This window comes from Pholis gunnellus (genome assembly GCF_910591455.1).
Source record: "Pholis gunnellus genome assembly, chromosome: 9".
Classification (NCBI taxonomy): Eukaryota; Metazoa; Chordata; class Actinopteri; order Perciformes; family Pholidae; genus Pholis; species Pholis gunnellus.
In genome coordinates, this window is record NC_136535.1 from 17,582,251 (window position 1) to 17,601,353 (window position 19,103).

Here is a 19,103-nt window from a genome sequence, read left to right on the forward strand (position 1 = left end):
TCCCCTCACCTGGTCCTCCACATCCATCTCACCTGCAGCCCATTCCCTCATTAGCCCTCACTATTTAGGTCCCCTCACATGCACTTGTTCCCTGCCAGATTGTCTTGTGTGTTATTGCCAAGTGCTCCAGCGTACCTTTATATTGTTCCTGATCTGCCTGTTCCGACCCTGTCTGCCTGTTTTCGCCCTTGGATTTGTACCTGCCCCTTATTGGATTTGTTCACCTGTTTGACTGACCTCCTGGTTTTGACCCTGCCTGAACTCAAGTAAAAGAACTAAACTTGTATTCTGTCTCCGAGCTGTGCTTTTGGGTTCATGTAATCCATACAACATCATTCCATGGTCTTTCTGAACAACAGATTCATTAATATTAATGGTTGATGTAATGGCCAGGGTTTTCAGAAAGAAATAGACAAGGTGGTGAAGAATATAGTGTAGTATTACTGCTGTTGTTAACTGATAAAACCAAAATCTAAACTCTGATTTAAAATAGTGTCTCAGCTCCTGACCAGGACTGTATTTGAGGGGTCCATATATATACAGTATATATATATATATGTATGTGTATATATATTGTAACAGCAGGCCAAGATTCTGCAAAATTCGACCAAACTGCTGAATCTCGGTCAAAAATAAGACTGCTATTGTATAATCTTCATGTGTGGCGTTGGCCTATATTGTGTTAAGATCGACATTAACCAGAGCAAAAGCCTGTGTATGTTTGTTCATTTGATTAAATCCAAAGTGGCAGAAACAAGGAAACGGCTCGTATTATTGTATTATCCATGGTGCTGATCCAAGGCATCCGTGTTCCCGGAGGTATTCCCCAAAACGGGTAACCGAGTATCACCACAATCAATCACCACACTAACTAAAGCCATCTGCTTCATCCCATTAAATTACCAAAGAGACGGCATCAGCGAATGGCAAAGAAAGTCTCTCAGAGTTTCTGTGTCTCTGCACTTCGGTTCTCATCTTAAGCCACAAAGTGTATGATGGCAAAAAACTCAGATATACAGTTCATTATTACTATGAAAATAGATATAGCTATGTGCTATGTCACACACACACACACAGCTTACTTTTTTATATCTACATTTACAACTATCTACTAACTATAACATAAACAGCAATTATTCCACATTACCAAATTCAGTCATGTACAATCCTGTGGCCACATATAACAGAATGTCAGCTTCTCTCTCTGCAGATCTAATCTTCTTCTCTCCTTCCCCCTAGACGACTGCTCTGACGATATTACCTTCCCATATGGAGAATATTACTCTAGTATGCCATCTGTACTATCATCCATCCCCTCGAGCGTGTGACTGCGTGTGTGTGTGTGTGTGTGTGTGTGAGAGAGAGAGTGAGAATAGGGCCTGTGGGAGAATGGGCGAAGAGAGATGAAGAGAGATGAAGGACGTGCGTGTGTGAGTGTGTGTGTCAATAGTCGTGTGAATGAGTGAGATGGAGAGCGAGTTTACGTGCATGTGCATTGGTTCTAATACTTCACAGTCTGTATAGCACTGCCATGATAAGACACAGTGTAATAATCCCCACCTAGAGCTGATTGTCATAGTTGATGCTCTTTGTCGGTGGGGGTGTTTTAATGACTCTGTCACTGTGTTCACAAACACAATTATCATTGTTCATGCATACGCCAGACAACAGTACACTATTTTCTACAACATCAAGCAGACAACAATAAGTGTTTTATCACAGAGCTTGCTTTTCACCAAGGAGATAGATGTGATTATGTAAAAACGGCGACATGTACATATAGAAAGCTGTACATATACATGCAGGGCTCTGAAATGCATCTCTTAACTTCTTCTGCATCTCCCTCTCTCGCCACATCTCGCCCCTCCCCTTCCGTCCTACAGCGGACATGAAACACATTCCTGACCCAAATCTTTCCTTTCTAGTCTCACCTACTGCCTTACAGACACCACAACCTGTCTGAGGGAATACTCGTCTTCCATATGTCTGTCAGTATGTGTTACCATAAGTGGAGAAAAGGAGACAGAGAAAGAAAGAAAGAAAGAAAGAAAGAAAACATGCCGATGTTTAGCCAAATCAAATCACATTTATATTCACCATTTTTGTGTTGTGTTAGCATGCAAAGATGAACTCAAAATACAGCTGATGGTGATGGGAATGTAATCAGTTTTGCACAGCCGTTAAGTTTGGAACACTTTACTTGATAGCGCCATGACTAAAAGTTAAAGGATCACTGGATCAATTCATCCTCATGGGGGTATGAATATCTGTACTAAATTCCATGGCAACCCCATCTCAGAGTTGTCATTAAAATACATCGTGTTGTGCAGAGGGACGGATGGATGGACACAAAAAAGGAAGGACAGAATTCTTGAAATACAAATGTTTCTTGTCAGGATAAGCCTATGTACTTAAAGAGACAGTATAGACACTGCTACATAACTCTGGGGTGGACAGTGAGCAGTGCCCTCTTCCTTGAGGATATTAGAGAGGAAAAAAACAAAACTGCAGCACTGGGGTTCTCCAGGCAGTTGGTGATCCCATTTAGTAAGCACCCTCTAGTGACTCCTCCAACTAAAAGGGCCCCAGATGGGAAGGCATTGACCTTGTTTTGAACTTATCCCCGCACTGCCAAGAGGTAATGTTGATGCTCAGCTAGTTTACATTTCCTAACTCAATGCCTTTTTAAATGGAGTGAGTCATCATAGAAGCATAGATTGAAAATGTGTCACTATGATTATCACAAACCAGAATGTTTTTACAATATAGGGGTCATTCTTAATTAAGTGGTAGCACACTCCACTCACATGAATATCATTTGAATTATTCTCCAATCAGGTTTTATTGTCTGGATTCGGTTTTCATTGGCTTTACAATGAGAAGGAACATAGTGGAGAGCTGTAGTGTCCTTGAGCGTTAATGTAGCCAATGTCAGAGCCTGGAATGAAATATTTTTCATAATATTGGACATGATTTCAGGGAGGGTCAACGGATTAAATACGGTAATCATTAAGTAGAGATCGTCCTTTTGCCTCAAATTCATCTTCTCAAATCTTTCATGGATCAGCATAAAAAGGAGAACTTTAGTTCACTTAGCCCATATTATGATAGCTTTTGGAGCACACAAAGTTTGAAGGATTACTCAGGCACACACGGCTAACTATGAGCACCCAAATCAAAAACAGGGTCTCAAGCGAAGGTGAAAGCCCAATGAGACACTTTCTGGAGCTTGAGGATTACATATCCAAGCCCCACAAGAGTCTGCAACTAGCTTCTAAAATAATACAAGGCCTTCCATCACTGTTTCAATTTCAACTCTTATGGTGTACCTCTTTGTAAGAGAGCATGTGGTTCCATACAGATGTCTGCCTCACTGCTGCCTCAGAGGTAGGAGAGTCAAGAGGCTGAATGAGTAAGATGTGGCTCAGCCAGGAAAATAAAACTACTGGGCTGCTACCAGGTTGTGAAAAAATGCAGAATCGCTAATATCCTCCCAGCACACACACAGACTAGTTTCAATTATGGTGGTATACAGGGGCTTTCCTCATGTTTCTATCCTTGTGCAACACATTCTCACTCCCAACAGGTCAAATACGGACGCTTGATCTGTGACCGTGTAAGCTTAAGACTATGACGTTCTAGGTACCCCTCTAGCATTGGTTTTGGACGTGTCAGGGACGGCGTGTTAGTGTCCACTTGTTACATGCATATTGTCTTTTAAAAGTAAACTTCCATCTTCACAGGAAGTTAGGTTGAGACACCAAAACGCCTTAATTAGGTTAAAAAAAAGAGCGTGGTTGATGTTGAACTTGACAGACTAACGACTCACGTCACCTCAGAGTGGTTAAGGACTCAAATGACTAGCGAGTGACAAACGAGTCACGTGACTAACAACAACAACCAGTTTCGTGACTGAGCGCCCGTGTGACGAATGACTGACGTGACAAAATATTGAAGTTTACTTTTAGTTCCGCACATGACACGAACAGCTGATTCCTGGACAAAAGTCCTGTGTTTCTTTGACCCATACCTGTGTGGAAAATCTCGCTTTGCAGTTTTTCTGACCCACTAATGATGACGCCGGTATTTCACGATTTCGGAGTTTGACCAGGTTGACTTGTGAAGATAAGAAGGCAGACATACAGAGCGCTCAGGGGTAAAAATAGAAGCAAGGGAGGGTCCATCCATCACTGTGACTGTCTGAAGGGCCGGATCGATTGTGTGTGTGCGTGCTCGTGTGTGTGCATGTTATTTGATGCACTCCACTACCTCAGAAAGAAGAGTTCAAATGCGAGTCAAACTGTGATGGGACTTTTTAAACATGGACACACGCTCACGCACACCTACACGAACGCGCATGAACACACACAGGTAACCATTAAGCTTAAGGAGATAAATGCCAATGCTGTCAGAAAAGACATTGACCTCTAAGGCCAGTAAACACACAAACAACAACACGTCCATAGATACACAGCAGCCATCTCTCTGTCTAGCATAAAGGTTAGATGACTTGCTTCAACTGCAGCGCTGAGAACGTGTGTGTGCATACGGGATTGTGTGCGTCCATGATCGTGTGTTCGCACGTGTCTGCCCAACCGGCCTCTTTATGTGTATCAGACCCCATGATAATCACCACACAGTGCATAATTAATTATTTTCCTCTATTTCCATTAGAGGCTTTCTCTCTCTTCCCGCTGCTGCTCTGATCGGTGTAATAGCTTTTTTTGCTTCCTGCTCTGTCTCTTCCTATTTGTAAGTGTGATGAATGACCTGCTGGTTACCTAAGAATCTATTAACCTTGTAGAATACCAATTGGCCATTAGGGATGAATTGGTTCAAGGCCGACACTTGAGGTTTGGGAAAATCTCAGTGTTTTAGATGAGCAAACACAGATTCAACCAATGTGGACCAACATGCACGTGTATGCACACACACAAAGACGCTAGGTTTCTCCAATTAAAGGCACAGTCTGGGAACAGAACTTTAATATACAACCAACGAGCTGAACCTTTGCTGGGGATCTTTTGTGTGAACTTGTGAGTGTAAGTGTTTGTGTGTGAAGGCACACATTGGTGTGTGTGTGTGTGTGTGTGTGTATAAAGGTCATGCCTCTCATCTCTAAGTGAGCCTCGGTGAGAAGCACCGAGTGGCAGCACTCATCAATATTAACTAATGCCCTTCCTTTCATCCACATCATAAATCCATGGAAACAAACACACACAAGGGTTTGGGGACAAGTTTTTGTTCTGCGTATATGTGTGTGTGTGTGTGTTGTTCCAGTTTGTGACAATGGTTTGATAAGTAAATCAAAACAAAAAAAAGGTACAGTAGGTGACAGATGGGAAGGTGTGGGTGTAGTGATTGTTTCAGCAGCTGATGTGTCTATTTGAGATCAAATAAAACCACTACACACACATCACAGCTTTTGTCCCACACCAAAAGCCACTTAACAGCTAATGAGTAATGAGATGGAGCAATGACAGACAAAGGTGGGTGTGCGAGAGAGTCACAGAGAGAGAAAGGGAGGAAGGAAATACTGTAAGCGAGGTGAAAACAAAAGAGAAATGGTGAGCATGACTCAAGGAAATTTAAGTTGAGAAATATATCAGGTGTCATGTTTGTGTTTGTGATTATGCACGAGTGCACGCTCGTGCTTATAAGCGTAAAAAAAGCAAAGTAGGAGGAAGGAAAGAGAAGAAAGACTGCAAATGGAAATCCTTTGATCAGAACATGAAAACAACAGCAGCTAAGCCAAGAGAGTGAAGAACAACAAAAAGACGTCACAGACAATTACTGCGAACATGGCTCCATCTAGCATAAACACCCCTGTGTTTGCTTAGGCGATGGGTAACACTTAAAATCCGCTGTCATCTCTTCTCATGCTTTTCATCTTCCAAACGCCAGAGATTGAAAAACAAACACAGAGAAAACAGACATTTCCTTCTGTATCAGCTATCATGCCCAGTGGGAAAATAGAGGTCTTAATGAAACACATTAGACAGATCGAGGCAGCTCTTACGGTGTGTGTGTGTGTGTGTGTGAGTGTATACAAGTGGGTAGGTGTGGGTCAGCGTGTGGGTTAAAGAAACACAGTCTGCCTTTTATCCCAGTGAAGTCAGATTACCTTGAGGGAACGTGGCGATTCATTGAGACATACATGGTCCATTATTCCCTGTGCAGTGTTACTGAGGCTTAAACAAACAAGCAAGAAAAAAACAATGCTAAATTCATGGAGACAAAAAAAACCTTCCATCCTTCTGATTATGTTTCCCATCTGACCAATGAAAGGTTTTTTCTGAGTGTTATTGTAATAGCACTTGGCTGAATCAGACAAAACACTGCAGCATGTTGTGGGAGGATTTTACTCAACCAGCTTCAGGCTCGCTAGTCTGTAAAACCTGCAACAAGATTGTCTCACTCTGTCTCATCTTGCCTCAAGGAACTGCAGACCCACACAAAATTATTTCATTATCGGTGCAGGTTTAGTATGCGTATGATTCCCTAACTGCTGTTTCATTGGCTTTTTGTTCACCCTTATAACTAAAACCCTTTGTGCGCCAAATGTCGGATCTCAATTTCATCAGTGCTTTACACCTCAAACATTTTGTGATGTAATTGGTCTTTAAAAAACGGACAACATTAACATTTTAATACCATATAGTTGCCTCTGTTGGCTTTACCACATAGTTTAAAGTTGTCCTTTTAAAAATCTAAAATCAAATGTTCTTTCTTTTTTTAAAATAGAGATCCTAGTCCCAGTATACACACCCAGCTATCAGCATTGCTTTGAAATCCTCATTGACATGCGTCTCAACGCCCAATTCATGTTGATATTATGAGACTGAACAACTTGGACTCACTGTAATGTTCTTGGTTCTTCAAAATACAGTTTGCCATAATTGTTGAGTGTAATGTTGCCTGTGCACCATGGCCTTCAGCACTATCTTTGGAAGAAAGAACATTTACTGCTATTAAAAAAAAACCCTCTCACTATTGCTAGTGCAGTGAGATGTCAGCTTTACTTCACCGCGGTAGACTTTTTAATGAAAGAAGTGAGACATACTGAGAAAATGTCTGTTTTATTGTGCCACTACATTAAATCAGATTACCTGGAGCAAATGTGCGGATTCATTGCGGCATTGTCTAATGACATTGCTTGCTGTTTGGTCATTACTGCTGACGCGTAGACTAAAATGATGCAACAAACTGATTCTTCAGGGAGCGCTTACAGCAACCCACATATGACTTAAACTCAGCATTAGGAACTAAATAGTAACACGCAGTTACATTGCAGTGTTATTACTAACTGGTGACACACACAATTACACTCTACTAAAGGTACCTATAAATGGGAGGAGTTTAAATGAAATCCCTTATTATTGCCATGCTATTAGCATTGAACCCCATAATGTGTCTTGATGCCAGGAAAAGCATTTAGAGCGCTGTCAGAGTCATCCAACTCTTTCAGTATGCCAGTAACATGAATAAACGAAGGCTTGCTGCATTATAAATCTCCTTGTCCTGCCAGGGTTTCACTCTATTTCCCCTAGTGTGGCCATTAAGAAGACATATAACCATGTAAAAATTCACCAATAAAGATGATGGTTCAGTGCCATTAGTGAGAGTCTCAAATCATCTACAAGACGACCGAGCCGTTTAATGAAAGAAGTGAGCAAGGAAAAGGCACAGAGAATCGCTGTATGTGAGGAAGGGGGAAATATACGGACATGGTGGCAAATCAATGTGTACATGTGACAGAGAGAGAGAGACTGTAAAACATTGTATTTGTGCTGGTGTGTAGGTGGGTGGTGCTGAGTTGTAGCAGTGTGTAACAGGGATCTATTTAATCAAAGCTCCAAGCCTTCGCATGTAGGGTGAATGTGAAACACTGATGAACTCTTTGAAATGGTGTGTGTGTGCCTGTGTGTGTGTATACATACGCGTTCTTTATGTACACCATTGTATTAACACCCTTTCAATTAACAACTTCATCACCGCAGATGCAGTCATTTTCTTGTCAACTCGGGAATACAGACTGAAGGGTGTGTTTCCACTTGGCATCTTTAATTAATGAACAGGAAGGTGCTAAGAAACTCTGAAAACAAGCCCGTAAAAAAAAACGATGGCAATACGAGCTGCTGAACTGGTCGGTCAGTTTGTGAAGGAAAAACTGAAAATTCAAGCTTGGTGGAATTTTTACATTTGCAATAACTGTCAAGCTATTTAAAATCGAATATCGTTTGGCTTTACAAATCACCCTAATAATGTCTAAAAGTAGGACATTTCTTAAGAAAGATTTATCGTGGAGCCAAGGAATTAATGGGAGTCCCGCTGTTCATTCCTTATCATAGGTTTTTAGTCATCAGATTCACCAGTGTTTAGCACCTCCAAGTACATTTTAATATTATTTTATTTTGTCTCATTACTAAAAAGGGGACTACTGCCCTCACCATTTTTGTGTTTAGCAGTGATTGCGGTGAGCAGGTTTGCATTGGAGATGGTTGTGTTAGATACTGTATGTGTAAAAAACAACAGCTCTATCATCTTTCATCAACTTTCATACTGTTGTCTTTGCTATGAACAGCCTCTCCCGGCATCAGAAACTTGCAGGAGAAAAACACAAGAAGCGCAAGCTGACCAATCACAGTCCTTGCGGTCCCAATGCGGTATCTCCTGGTAGCCGCCGTAGACCTGATAGCAAGTTAAAGTCCTGTGCTTTGCCTGTTCATGGTGAAACTAACCTTACACTTTGATGATACACACCAACGTTTGCAGATGAAATGTATAAACCACCCTGACTGACTCACACACTGATTAGCCACCAAATCACACTTTATCAACAATGTCTTGTTACGTCCCAGATTTTGCTCCTGAATGGTGTGAAGATCACAGATGCATTGTGCCAACAGTCAGCATGTGTGCCAAGGTTACATTGAGGTGAAGTGTAAATATTTCACAAGAATATGTTATATTAATATAGATACAGTGATTGATGATATGACGACAGACACGATGGGGACTTTTGTCATGGTGTAGGTGGAGTGCAGGTTTAACTACTGTTCCTAATGCAAATGCCTTCTCGCCTTCACATCTCTGAATTAATTAATGTTGTCCTTAACCACGTACAACAGAGGGACAAAACATGACTGACAGCTCAAGGAGATTCAGACTTTAACAGTATGACTCAGTCGCGCTGCAAAAGATAATCAGGTGCCGCCTGCATGTTAAATGCAATCTGTGGCCGTCAATAATACATTAACAGTATTGATTTGTAAATGATTCACTATAAGAGCAATCTATATTAATTCTAGATGACGAAAGAGGTTATGCGTGACCGCAACAATCAACCACCCAGACCACCACACCACACATCATAATCACTATCATTACTGCTGTACAGTAGGTACAGAATAGAACACAATCATTTGTCTTAATTTTGGACAGGAAACTAGTTAAAATAGAAGTATTACCCCACGTATCGAGAATCACATTTACAGCCGTGGCAGCACATCATTGTGTCTCCGAGCTCTGGCAGACAAACCAGGCATAACCACCGCTTTGTTACAAATCCTTTCCTCTCCATTTCCTTCTCCTTTGTCCCTAATTCACCTTATCACTTTTTGTCTATCTTCATCACGCTCTGTCTCAGCAGCTTTTTTTTTTTCACAGCACACAGTCACGCTCATATGTGCCCATGCTACTCATTGACACACAGGTTTTAACACAATGCCTTCAGTATGGGCAGAAATACCCCCATACATGCACATACACACACACATTCCCAGTGGCTTTTGGTCACACTAATCCATGTGCATTCTTTTCTATAAGCCAGTGAATAGAAACGCAGGCAGTGAGGAGCCCAGTGGAATAGTGTGCTTCTCTGGCTGAGGCACATCAAAAATACACACAGATGCAAACACAGCAATGCGAAGGTCAGACATTAACACACCTACACTGATACAGTATAGGCATACATATGCTACACAAGAGACACTGGTACGCGTGTGTAGGCAGGAAACAAAAAAAAAAAGATTGACAGCAGAAGGGGATATATGAATGTGTGACGCTGGGACAATAAACTAGGTTGTATTCCTCGGGGAATATGGAAAACGATGGGGACCAGGGCTTTTTATGATCCGTTCACGCTTCCTGAATACTAGAATAGAGAGGAACGAGCCAAGGTCAGAGGCAGAATTCCCCATTCTAATTCGGAGCATTGCTCACCACCCCGGAGCAAGAATCAGGGATTAATTTAGAGATCAATTCACCACGCCTGTGGAGAGGGGAGAAACGGCAAAACACGACGAAGAATCGAGGAGTTGAGAAAAGGAGAGAGAATCCGAGGAAATGGGGAGACAAGGGGGGAAAGTAACAGAGAGGAGAATGAGAGAGATGGAACAAGTGAGAAGGCAAGTGGGCAAGAAAGAGAGGCAGAGATAGGGACAGACAGAGAGGAGGTTACATGTAGCCTGCGGAGAGCAGACGGTTCGCATATAAGAGCTTCATTTTGCCAAGAACTCCTCGTCTTATGACCCATTGCCTCCATAAGTGAGAGAGTGTGTGTGTGTGTGTGTGTGTGTGTGTGTGTGTGTGTGTGTGTGTGTGTGTGTGTGTGTGTGTGTGTGTGTGTGTATTTACTCAAACAGGAATTTTTCAGCCATAGATAAATACATATTTGGTGTATTAGTGAATACAGCGAGTATTCACAGCACCGGACAGTGTATGTGGGAGTGACTCAAAAATGACATTAAACCTGTTCATGGCAATGAAGGGACAGCCAGTGCATCAGCGTGAACTTCGTTGTAACTAAACCACTGGCAGGTCATTCGGGTTTAAGTGGATGTAGTAGAATTAGTGGGAGCACAAAGAGAGAGCAAGATTTCCAGCACACACTGTAACGTATCTCAGTCAGTCTGGCTTCAGTGCTTGCACACCTTTTAGCTCAAAAACCTGCAGGATTTGTCTGTACATTAAGAGCTATTGTGCCCAATCTTTTCCATTAGCTCACCTCTTTACTCATCACTTATGAAACTCCCCTTACATTTTAAGAATGCCACCTGACGAGCATTCAATATGTAGCTTCCCACTCAGTCTGCTGAACAGTGAACAGAAATAGATGCAGCATGTTGTGGGTTGGAGGTAGTAGATGGACTATTCATTTTCCAATCATTGTAGGTTGCATTAATTAACTAGATTGTTCATTCATGTGAGGCTACAATGCAGGGGACAGGAGGCTAAGAAACTTGGAAATTGCATTACACGATTTTGGTGAAGTTAAATCCTGCATTAATACTTTGTAAATAAATTGTGAAAATGTATTTTACTCATGCTTAACACAACGCTAGATGATATTCAAGATCTTTCAGACTTTCAAGCACTCCTTTGAGAAACATTTCTTTGTCATTTTCAATTGCATGGTTTGACAATAAAGAAGCTTGTGTCAGCTTTCATTTACAATCTGGAGATTCTTAAGAAATCTTGTTAAACACAATGATATAACATCACAAGGAGAAGAACTTTATTGTTGTAATATACTGTATTGATTTTGTTCTCCCTGCCTATATTAACAGCCCCAGTGGTCGATTTGTTCGAGTTTGACGAGATAAGGAGGTGAACCATTACAGCACAATCACATGAAACTCTCCTTAAAATAAGATGCACGATAGGACTGTGTAAATGGGGGTATATGATATCATACTTGAGAGGGAAATGTAGTCTCTCAGGACAGAGCAAAAGGCAGCAACAGAAACTGATGATAGTACTTTCACATTATTTAACTTTTCTCTGTAATAAACACAATTACCACACACTGCTCAGCCCCACGACTCTGACTTTTAATTTTGTGTGCAAATAACTAAACTAAACGTGAGCCATTGTTCAAAGTAACCTTTGTACCCTCTCATGCACTGACATGACAATATCCAGGAGGCAGATGAGCAACAGAATTACACAAAGGCTGTCCTTTAGAGATTTGTTGGCATCTTAAAAGGTCAAACAACTCACAAGCACAAACAGAAGGATACCTAACAACATTAAAGGCATTTAGATCAGTGTGGTATAAACAAGTGTCACTCAGCAGATGTCAGAAAGCAAATAATCAAACTTCTTAAGTAATGCAAATACACGCAGAGAGCCACAGCAAAGCTCCACTGCTCTAAGAAAGAAGCCAGAGTAAGCAAATCCACCATGTAAGGACATCTCACAGTCCTGGCAAACAATAAGAACGATTATGCCAATAATCTTCTTTTGTGATGAATAAACATAATCAAATCAGCTTCAGTAAATTGCAAAGCCTGGGCAAGTGGTAGTTCAAGAGGCCAGTCAGATTGAAGGAACGAAGTAAAAACAAAACAAAAGGACATCTATACATGGGGGAAAAAAGATGACAATTATTGAGAATAAATAAATGCTACAGGTGCAGAGATGAGCAGAAAATCCACAAAGCAAAAGTGTGGGATGACCAGCTGTTGAACGTCAAATAAACACAATTTCAACTGAACATGGTGTTTTTACAAAAACATTTCCAGCATGTCATGTTTGTTTAATCTTATTTGACGTCTAAACACACAAATGTCCATCGTAACCAATGCCAAAGACATGTCCAAATTGTAATATTCAAGGCACACAGAGAGTGCAGACAGTTGTGCAATGCAGAGCACTTCTGACCTGTTGGCTGCCCACATGGCCTTGTTAACACTAACAAAACAACACAAACTGTCTCTTGCATGATTCCAGGGCAAGAGGAAGTGTACGAGATTAGATCTCGACTCACAGAGTGGATGAACTGGTGAAAGATTAGCTGTCATCATTCAAAAGATCATAGAGGACACAAGTACCAACTGTTCCCTTCCGTTCTAAAACACAAAGGACCCATTTTCACCACTGTCTGCAACTGTTCCGAGACTAATTTCATAGCCGTAACATGCTGTAATTCTGATGGGTAATATTACCCATCCCATTCTGCAGATGGGATGGGTAGTGCAAAGTGGAAATAGATGTGACAAACATAAAAAGGAGCTAAAGTATGATTCATAAAAGTGTATTGGCCATAATTGTTGGCTGTAAAAACCACTGACATTGCCTCAAAATGCCTTGCAGTCAGAACGTTTGGTATTTAGGACTATTAAAATGTACTTCACAGTGTCTAAACTCAACAATTCAAAGTTGCAAATTGTTTAGAAACTGTTGTAGAAAAGCCAGTTTTCAAACTATGTCAACCATAAACTACTCGTCCAATGAAGTTCCTAATTAAACCAATCTTCATCCAATGGTATGGTGAGGAGAGAGACTGAACAACGGACAGTCAGAGAGCGATGGAGGCAAAGAGTATTTGTTTCAGTCTCATTGTCAGTCAAATACTTACATGCATTGGTGACGGCGAAGCTGTTGGCGGTCTCTATGTTGTCGACGTGTGGGACCAGGTTAAAGGGAGCTTCCGTAGCATTGGGGCTGGTGTTGTGAAGGAAGATGGCTAATCGAAACGCTGTATACTCCTGATCCGTATTCCTAATGAACAACCCACCTGGAGAGAGGGACACAGAGGCAGGGCAAAGAGGAGATGAACACGTTGGTGTGGAAAGGAAGTCAGTCATTGCAGGGTAGAGAGGGGTCATGTGGGAGTGGTCACAGAGGTAGAGAGACAGGAAGAAGGAGAGTAATGTAGGGAAAGAAAGATAGATAAGGAAGAGGAAGGCAGAGAAAACAGAGAGGAGAGAGATCTTCATTAGCTTTGTTACAAAAGGTCATTTGTCTTGCAGCCGATCCTCACTCACACATGCACTTGAACATGAATTCAGACACACATATGGATACCCACACAGCAGATTTCATTGATGAAATCAGAGAACGGCAGAGAGGGAGAGAGGAGAGGAGAAGAAAAGAGAGACAACTAAGCCGACAGGAAGGCAGTCAAAGAGATAATGAGTTGGACAGGGCATAAAGGAAAACAGAGGAGGAAAGCCAGATCAGACAGTGTCAGCTAAATAAAGGAGGAGCATGGAGCATGCAAAGAGAAATGGAGAGGGAGGTGAGTGCTAAGAGTGAGTTGGCCTTTAAAATGAGAGTATCCCTCCATATGGCCCATCTGATAAAAGGAGAATCAGAGGGGAGAGAGGAAATGATAATAAACAGTGACAGTATTAAGTCCCAAAAAAATATATAGACACAGAGTTGATAGGAAGAAGAACATGTGTGGGAAAGAGAGATATAGAGAGAATTAGTATCTATGGTAAAGATAGGCATCACGTCTTCTGCATTCACAGAAAGTGCAAAAAGCTTGAGCTGCTATTCAAAATTTATAGCTGAAATTGAAACTTTTGGAAAGTGGATAAACTGTGATGTTATTACTAAGGGTTTGTGAATAAGGGTCATCTTTTTTTTCTATATAACTTGTCATTTTGTTGTATTGCTATGGACGTGGATTTGATACGATAATCCTATAAATTACTTCTACATTGCTTCACACGGTATGTTGAACTGAACTGAAATAAACTGATGTGACTTAAGTTTAACTGAATCAGATTCAACTCAACTGAATTGGATTACACAGGCAGACTGTGAAGCCTTGCCATTTTATCGGGAGACAGAGTAAGGGGTGGGAGGGAAAGAGGGAGGGAGGAAAGATGAGTAGTCGGGAGGACCGAAGCAATCGTCACTACATAATATGTTACTTATATGTGTGTCTGTGCCAGTGTCTCGTTCAATGTTTGTATTATCTTCTCTTTTTCTTTGTCATCATGTCCCGCAGTAGATCAGTAACCACAGCAAGACACAAACACACACACATGCATACACAGAGACAACACATCTTTGCATTAATTCATTAAGTTGATTCTACGTTAAACTCTCCTTTAAGTGAATTGTCCAAGGGACCAAAAAAAAGGTTTATGTTTTAGGGCAGAAGTATAGATATGTCCCAACATGACACGTTATTGCATCAGTTTCTCCAAGAAACTCATCTGCGTCCGTCTCTCTTACACACACACGCAAAAAGAAACTGTCTGTGCTTCCACTGACATTACACTTGTGTGCAATGCAGAGATATGCAAATGACTCCTCAAGTGAAGTGCTGGAGAGCCGAGTGAATGATCATGCATGTATATTGGAGTGTTTAAGGAGGACCGTCAGTGGGAGGGACGCAAAGAGTGCATGTGTGCTTCTGCACAGTCACATGTGCTTTATATGCATGTCCATGCGTGCCGGTTCTCTTTGTGTGCACATGTGTTCATACCTGTGTAAAAAGTGTTGTATGCTCTACATGTATGTGAATGCAAATTTGCAGCTGTGTGCATTTTTAAGGCATGTGCATGCTGTACAGGTGCACAGGCATGGTTGATAACCTGTGCAAATACGTGTGTGTTTCTGTCTGTGTGTGTGTGTGTGTGTGTGTGTGTGTGTGTGTGTGTGTGTGTGTGTGTGTGTGTGTGTGTGTGTGTGCCCAGCAGAACATATTTAGCATATTAAGTTTATTGGCAGCTATAGGGAGACTGAGTCAAGGAGCCGAATCTCATTATAGGACCTCCCGGCTGCCCCCCACAAGGAGTGATGCAGTGCATTCATTATCACACATATGCCTGTATATGTGTGTATGTGTAAGAGAGAGAGAGAGACCCTGCATGCATGTTTGGTCCCACTCAGCAAACCAAAGACAATTCAGATTTAGTTAACTTTATCTCTGATCTATACGACAGGTTGAAAGACAGGCTTCCTCTGCGCTGACAGGAGGGTAACTGGAAAAGGGCAGAAAGAGAGAGAGAGAGAGAGAGTGAGAGAGAGCGAGAGAGAGAGAGAGAGAATACTGCAGTGTCCTAACAGTAAAGAAGACTGAAGGGAATAAAACTCCCTGAAACATTCAGCCCAGAGCAACCTTTAAAACACAAGCAAATTCCATACAAGTGTGCATTTATAAACCATATGAGTCTCAGTAGAAAAAAGACACACCAATCTCCCCTTAACCCCAAAACATCATGGCTAAAAGACAAGTAAAAGATGCACCAGAAGAAAATGTGTTTCTACTAGTTGTATGTTCTTGTTCCATCATCGCCGCGTAAATGTCTGGAGTTTTACATTGATTTTGTGTTTTGGAGGGTCCTGGTGCCCCCCCCCCCCCCCCCCCCCCCCCTCCGCTAGAATCCACTAATAATCAGTGTAGGGGCTCAGATCTGAGTGCCCGTGCGTAAATTCAGTAATCCTCCAACTCACCTATCTGCACTGAGCTGGGGAAAGCCCCCGCCGCCAGCCCCCAAAGGGCGGAATACACCCCGAGAAAGTGCCAAGACAAAATAATAATCCTCATTTTTCTTTCCTTCAATCCCTTTAGAAACTGTTGAGAGACATCGGGAGAGAGAGTGGGGGATAGATGCGAGAGGGAAAGAGAGAGAGAGAGAGAGAGAGAGAGAGAGAGAGAGAAAAAGGCGTAAGGGGGAAAAAAGGAGAAAATAAGAAAGATGAGAGAGAGTTCTTTTCCCCCGTTTTGTCCAGCAGTATTCCTATTCCATGGTGGGCTCGTTCGTTTCTTTCCCTGCAGTGTCCGCTCAGAGGAGAGCTGTGTGTCCGGCGCACATGTAGGCTACAGGCGGGGAGATGGAAAGAGTGGGGAAACTCGCTAGAATGATTGGCAAGCTGGGAGAACAGCCTGCATGGAAGAACTGGACATGCGCGCCCCGTCTCTCTCTGGTTTCTCTTCTCTCTCTCTCTCTCTCTCTCTCTCTCTCTCTCTCTCTCTCTCTCTCTCTCTCTCTCTCTCTCTCTCTCTCTCTCTCTCTCTCTCTCTCTCCCCATCTCCCACATTGCCTCCCCTGCCTCGCGTATTTAACTCGCTGTAACCGAATCTTATAGCTGCAACCTATTGATAAGGCTTCAGCGGGGTTCATTCAAGGAAAAGCGAGAGAAAAAAAGGACCCGCGTGAGTGGGTCCTTTTTGGTGCGTTGCGCGCACTATTCCGCGGTCGTGGTCCCCTTCTGTGTAAGCTTGACAGCATTTAGCCTAACAGAGCTCATATTTCTTCGGTCAACACCTCAGATCATTCACGGGTAACAGCGTTTGCGCACGAAAGAAGGAAAGAAAGCCTGATCCCTCAGCGACACAGTATAAAGCCAGAGATAATGAGGTGATTTGTTCAGCTTAAAATAAGGAAATAAAACGGTGAAAAAGATTCATAGCCTGGAGTAGATTCTGTTAGAGTGCATTATGTTAGTCGTATCCCACTCACAGGCGTTTTATCTGCCGGTAGCAGGTCGGTAAAACTGACAGACGGTCTGGGATCGCGTAGTTACACGGTGGAGAGCACAGTTTCATTTTTACAGATGGAAAAACTAAAGGGATGCTTCACGGCTTGTCCCAGTGAAAGATGCGGTCTGTCCATCTCTGAGGGGTTTCCCAGTTGGCTGCTGAGCATATACAAGTAAATCAAACAGCCTGGAAAAATGCGAGTTCTGGCATTCTACAGTCCACGTTCCAACACAGACTAATCTACTGAGACTTGGACCCTGCATGCATATATTTCACTCAGGGATGGCACCCAACTTTAATTCATAGTTGATTCTTTCTTTAAACTAAATGAAGGTAATACAGCTCATATAACTGCCTATGCTTACACAACGTATGTGAATCTGCCCACATTGGAGATCTGTTTCAGTGGAAAGACTTGCGTCGATCGGTGCGATCGATCACTCGTGTAATGTGGGCTGCAACAAAATAGGCGCGCAGCACTTAGACGTTTGCGCCCTCAGATCCCCCCCATCACACTTGCGGGCTCTGTCCATGGTGCTGAAATCAAACTGAGCTATATGCAGCCAACAGGATAAAGGGGAAGTACTGGCTGTTCCCCGCTCTCACAACATGAGAGCACAGAGTCTGCAGGCAATGCTACAAAACAAACACCACACCAGGAGATGACACTGATGAGTTGCTTCTCTCTGAGTAAAGGTGTGCTAATTAGTGAAATCACCTGGTGCTGCAGGTTGTGACTCACCTCCATGGCACATCAGAGAACTTTACAGGATGTTGTACATTTTCTGACAATCAAGAATACAGAAGCGTTGCCCCATATATTGGCATCATGCTGTAATTACAAAGAAGAGCATGGGCTTCCTCGCTATTGCTCTTGAAAATTGTAGGCTACCTATATGATTGTTTTTCTAAAGTGTTGCAATTGATGCAAAATGATGCTTCAGGTCCACAATAGTTCCGGGTAGAACCATTAGCATATACTGTAGGGACAGTCTCATCCGGTTGTTACACAAGTTTAACAATGCTGGAATATAAAGAAGTCTGCAGCTGTAGGAGATCCACTGTTCTTTGTGCTGGCTTTATTCAATAGCCGATGCAGTGCCGGCAAACTCATCTGAAGTCACACACTTTTCTTGGTAGTCCTGGGTTAAGCCATCTGTAAAATAATTTGTATTGCTGATTCACTGCAGTTTATTTTTAGTTCGCAATCGATCGCTGCAGATGTAAAATTCTGGACAAAATGGAGTTTATTGACTCACTTCTCTCTATTTATCAAATACTCACTGGATGTGACAAATAACTTCTACTGCTGTCTCGTAGCAGTACGTTTTAATGCTTGTACAGTCCAACTTCATTTTTTTTCCTATAATCTTAAAATATGAGCAAAATGAAATATGTGATGGCACTCTTCCACGCAGACACTTACACACAGCACCTTTGTGAGGTCTCCCAGTGGGAATATGTCCCTTTTAGAGGAAGTTGCCTTGTTGAGTGTTTAATTAAAGGCATCTTTAATGGCATTTCTCTCGCTGAACTCCACATGACACCATTAATGATCAACCTCTGACATCAGTGGCTCTTAGAAAACATTTTTCCAATACTCTCCCATATTGACAATTTTAAGCAAATGAATATCTCTTTCCCTCGTCCTTCAGGACCAAAGGTCAGTCAGCAAATGTTCAGAACATTATTTGTCTTGACTATTTTAAAGAAAATGGAAAGTGGTGAATACCCATGATCATACAAAAATATACAGGTCACAGCTTCATTATTAGTGTGTAGCACATGTAGAAAAATGAGTAGAGTACTAAGTAAAGGTTCTAAGTAAAGGTAGAAGGTCATGATTGTGAATTTTGTCCCTGGTCCTTTGTGG

The 19,103-nt window shown here is 42.0% G+C and overlaps 1 protein-coding gene across 2 annotated transcripts in view; it reads right to left on the reverse strand.

Moving 5' to 3' along the window:
- The window catches only part of gria4a (glutamate receptor, ionotropic, AMPA 4a), a gene marked incomplete at both ends in the record, with an annotated part of 90,819 nt that extends 74,525 nt beyond the window's left edge, over window positions 1–16,294 (reverse strand). For both annotated transcript variants that reach the window (XM_079166605.1, XM_079166604.1), the window contains 2 exons: window positions 13,364–13,522; window positions 16,201–16,294. In XM_079166605.1, the coding sequence (XP_079022731.1) occupies window positions 13,364–13,522; window positions 16,201–16,294 (253 nt within the window). The remainder of the gene's footprint in view (window positions 1–13,363; window positions 13,523–16,200) is intronic.
- Between the last annotated feature and the right edge of the window lie 2,809 nt (window positions 16,295–19,103).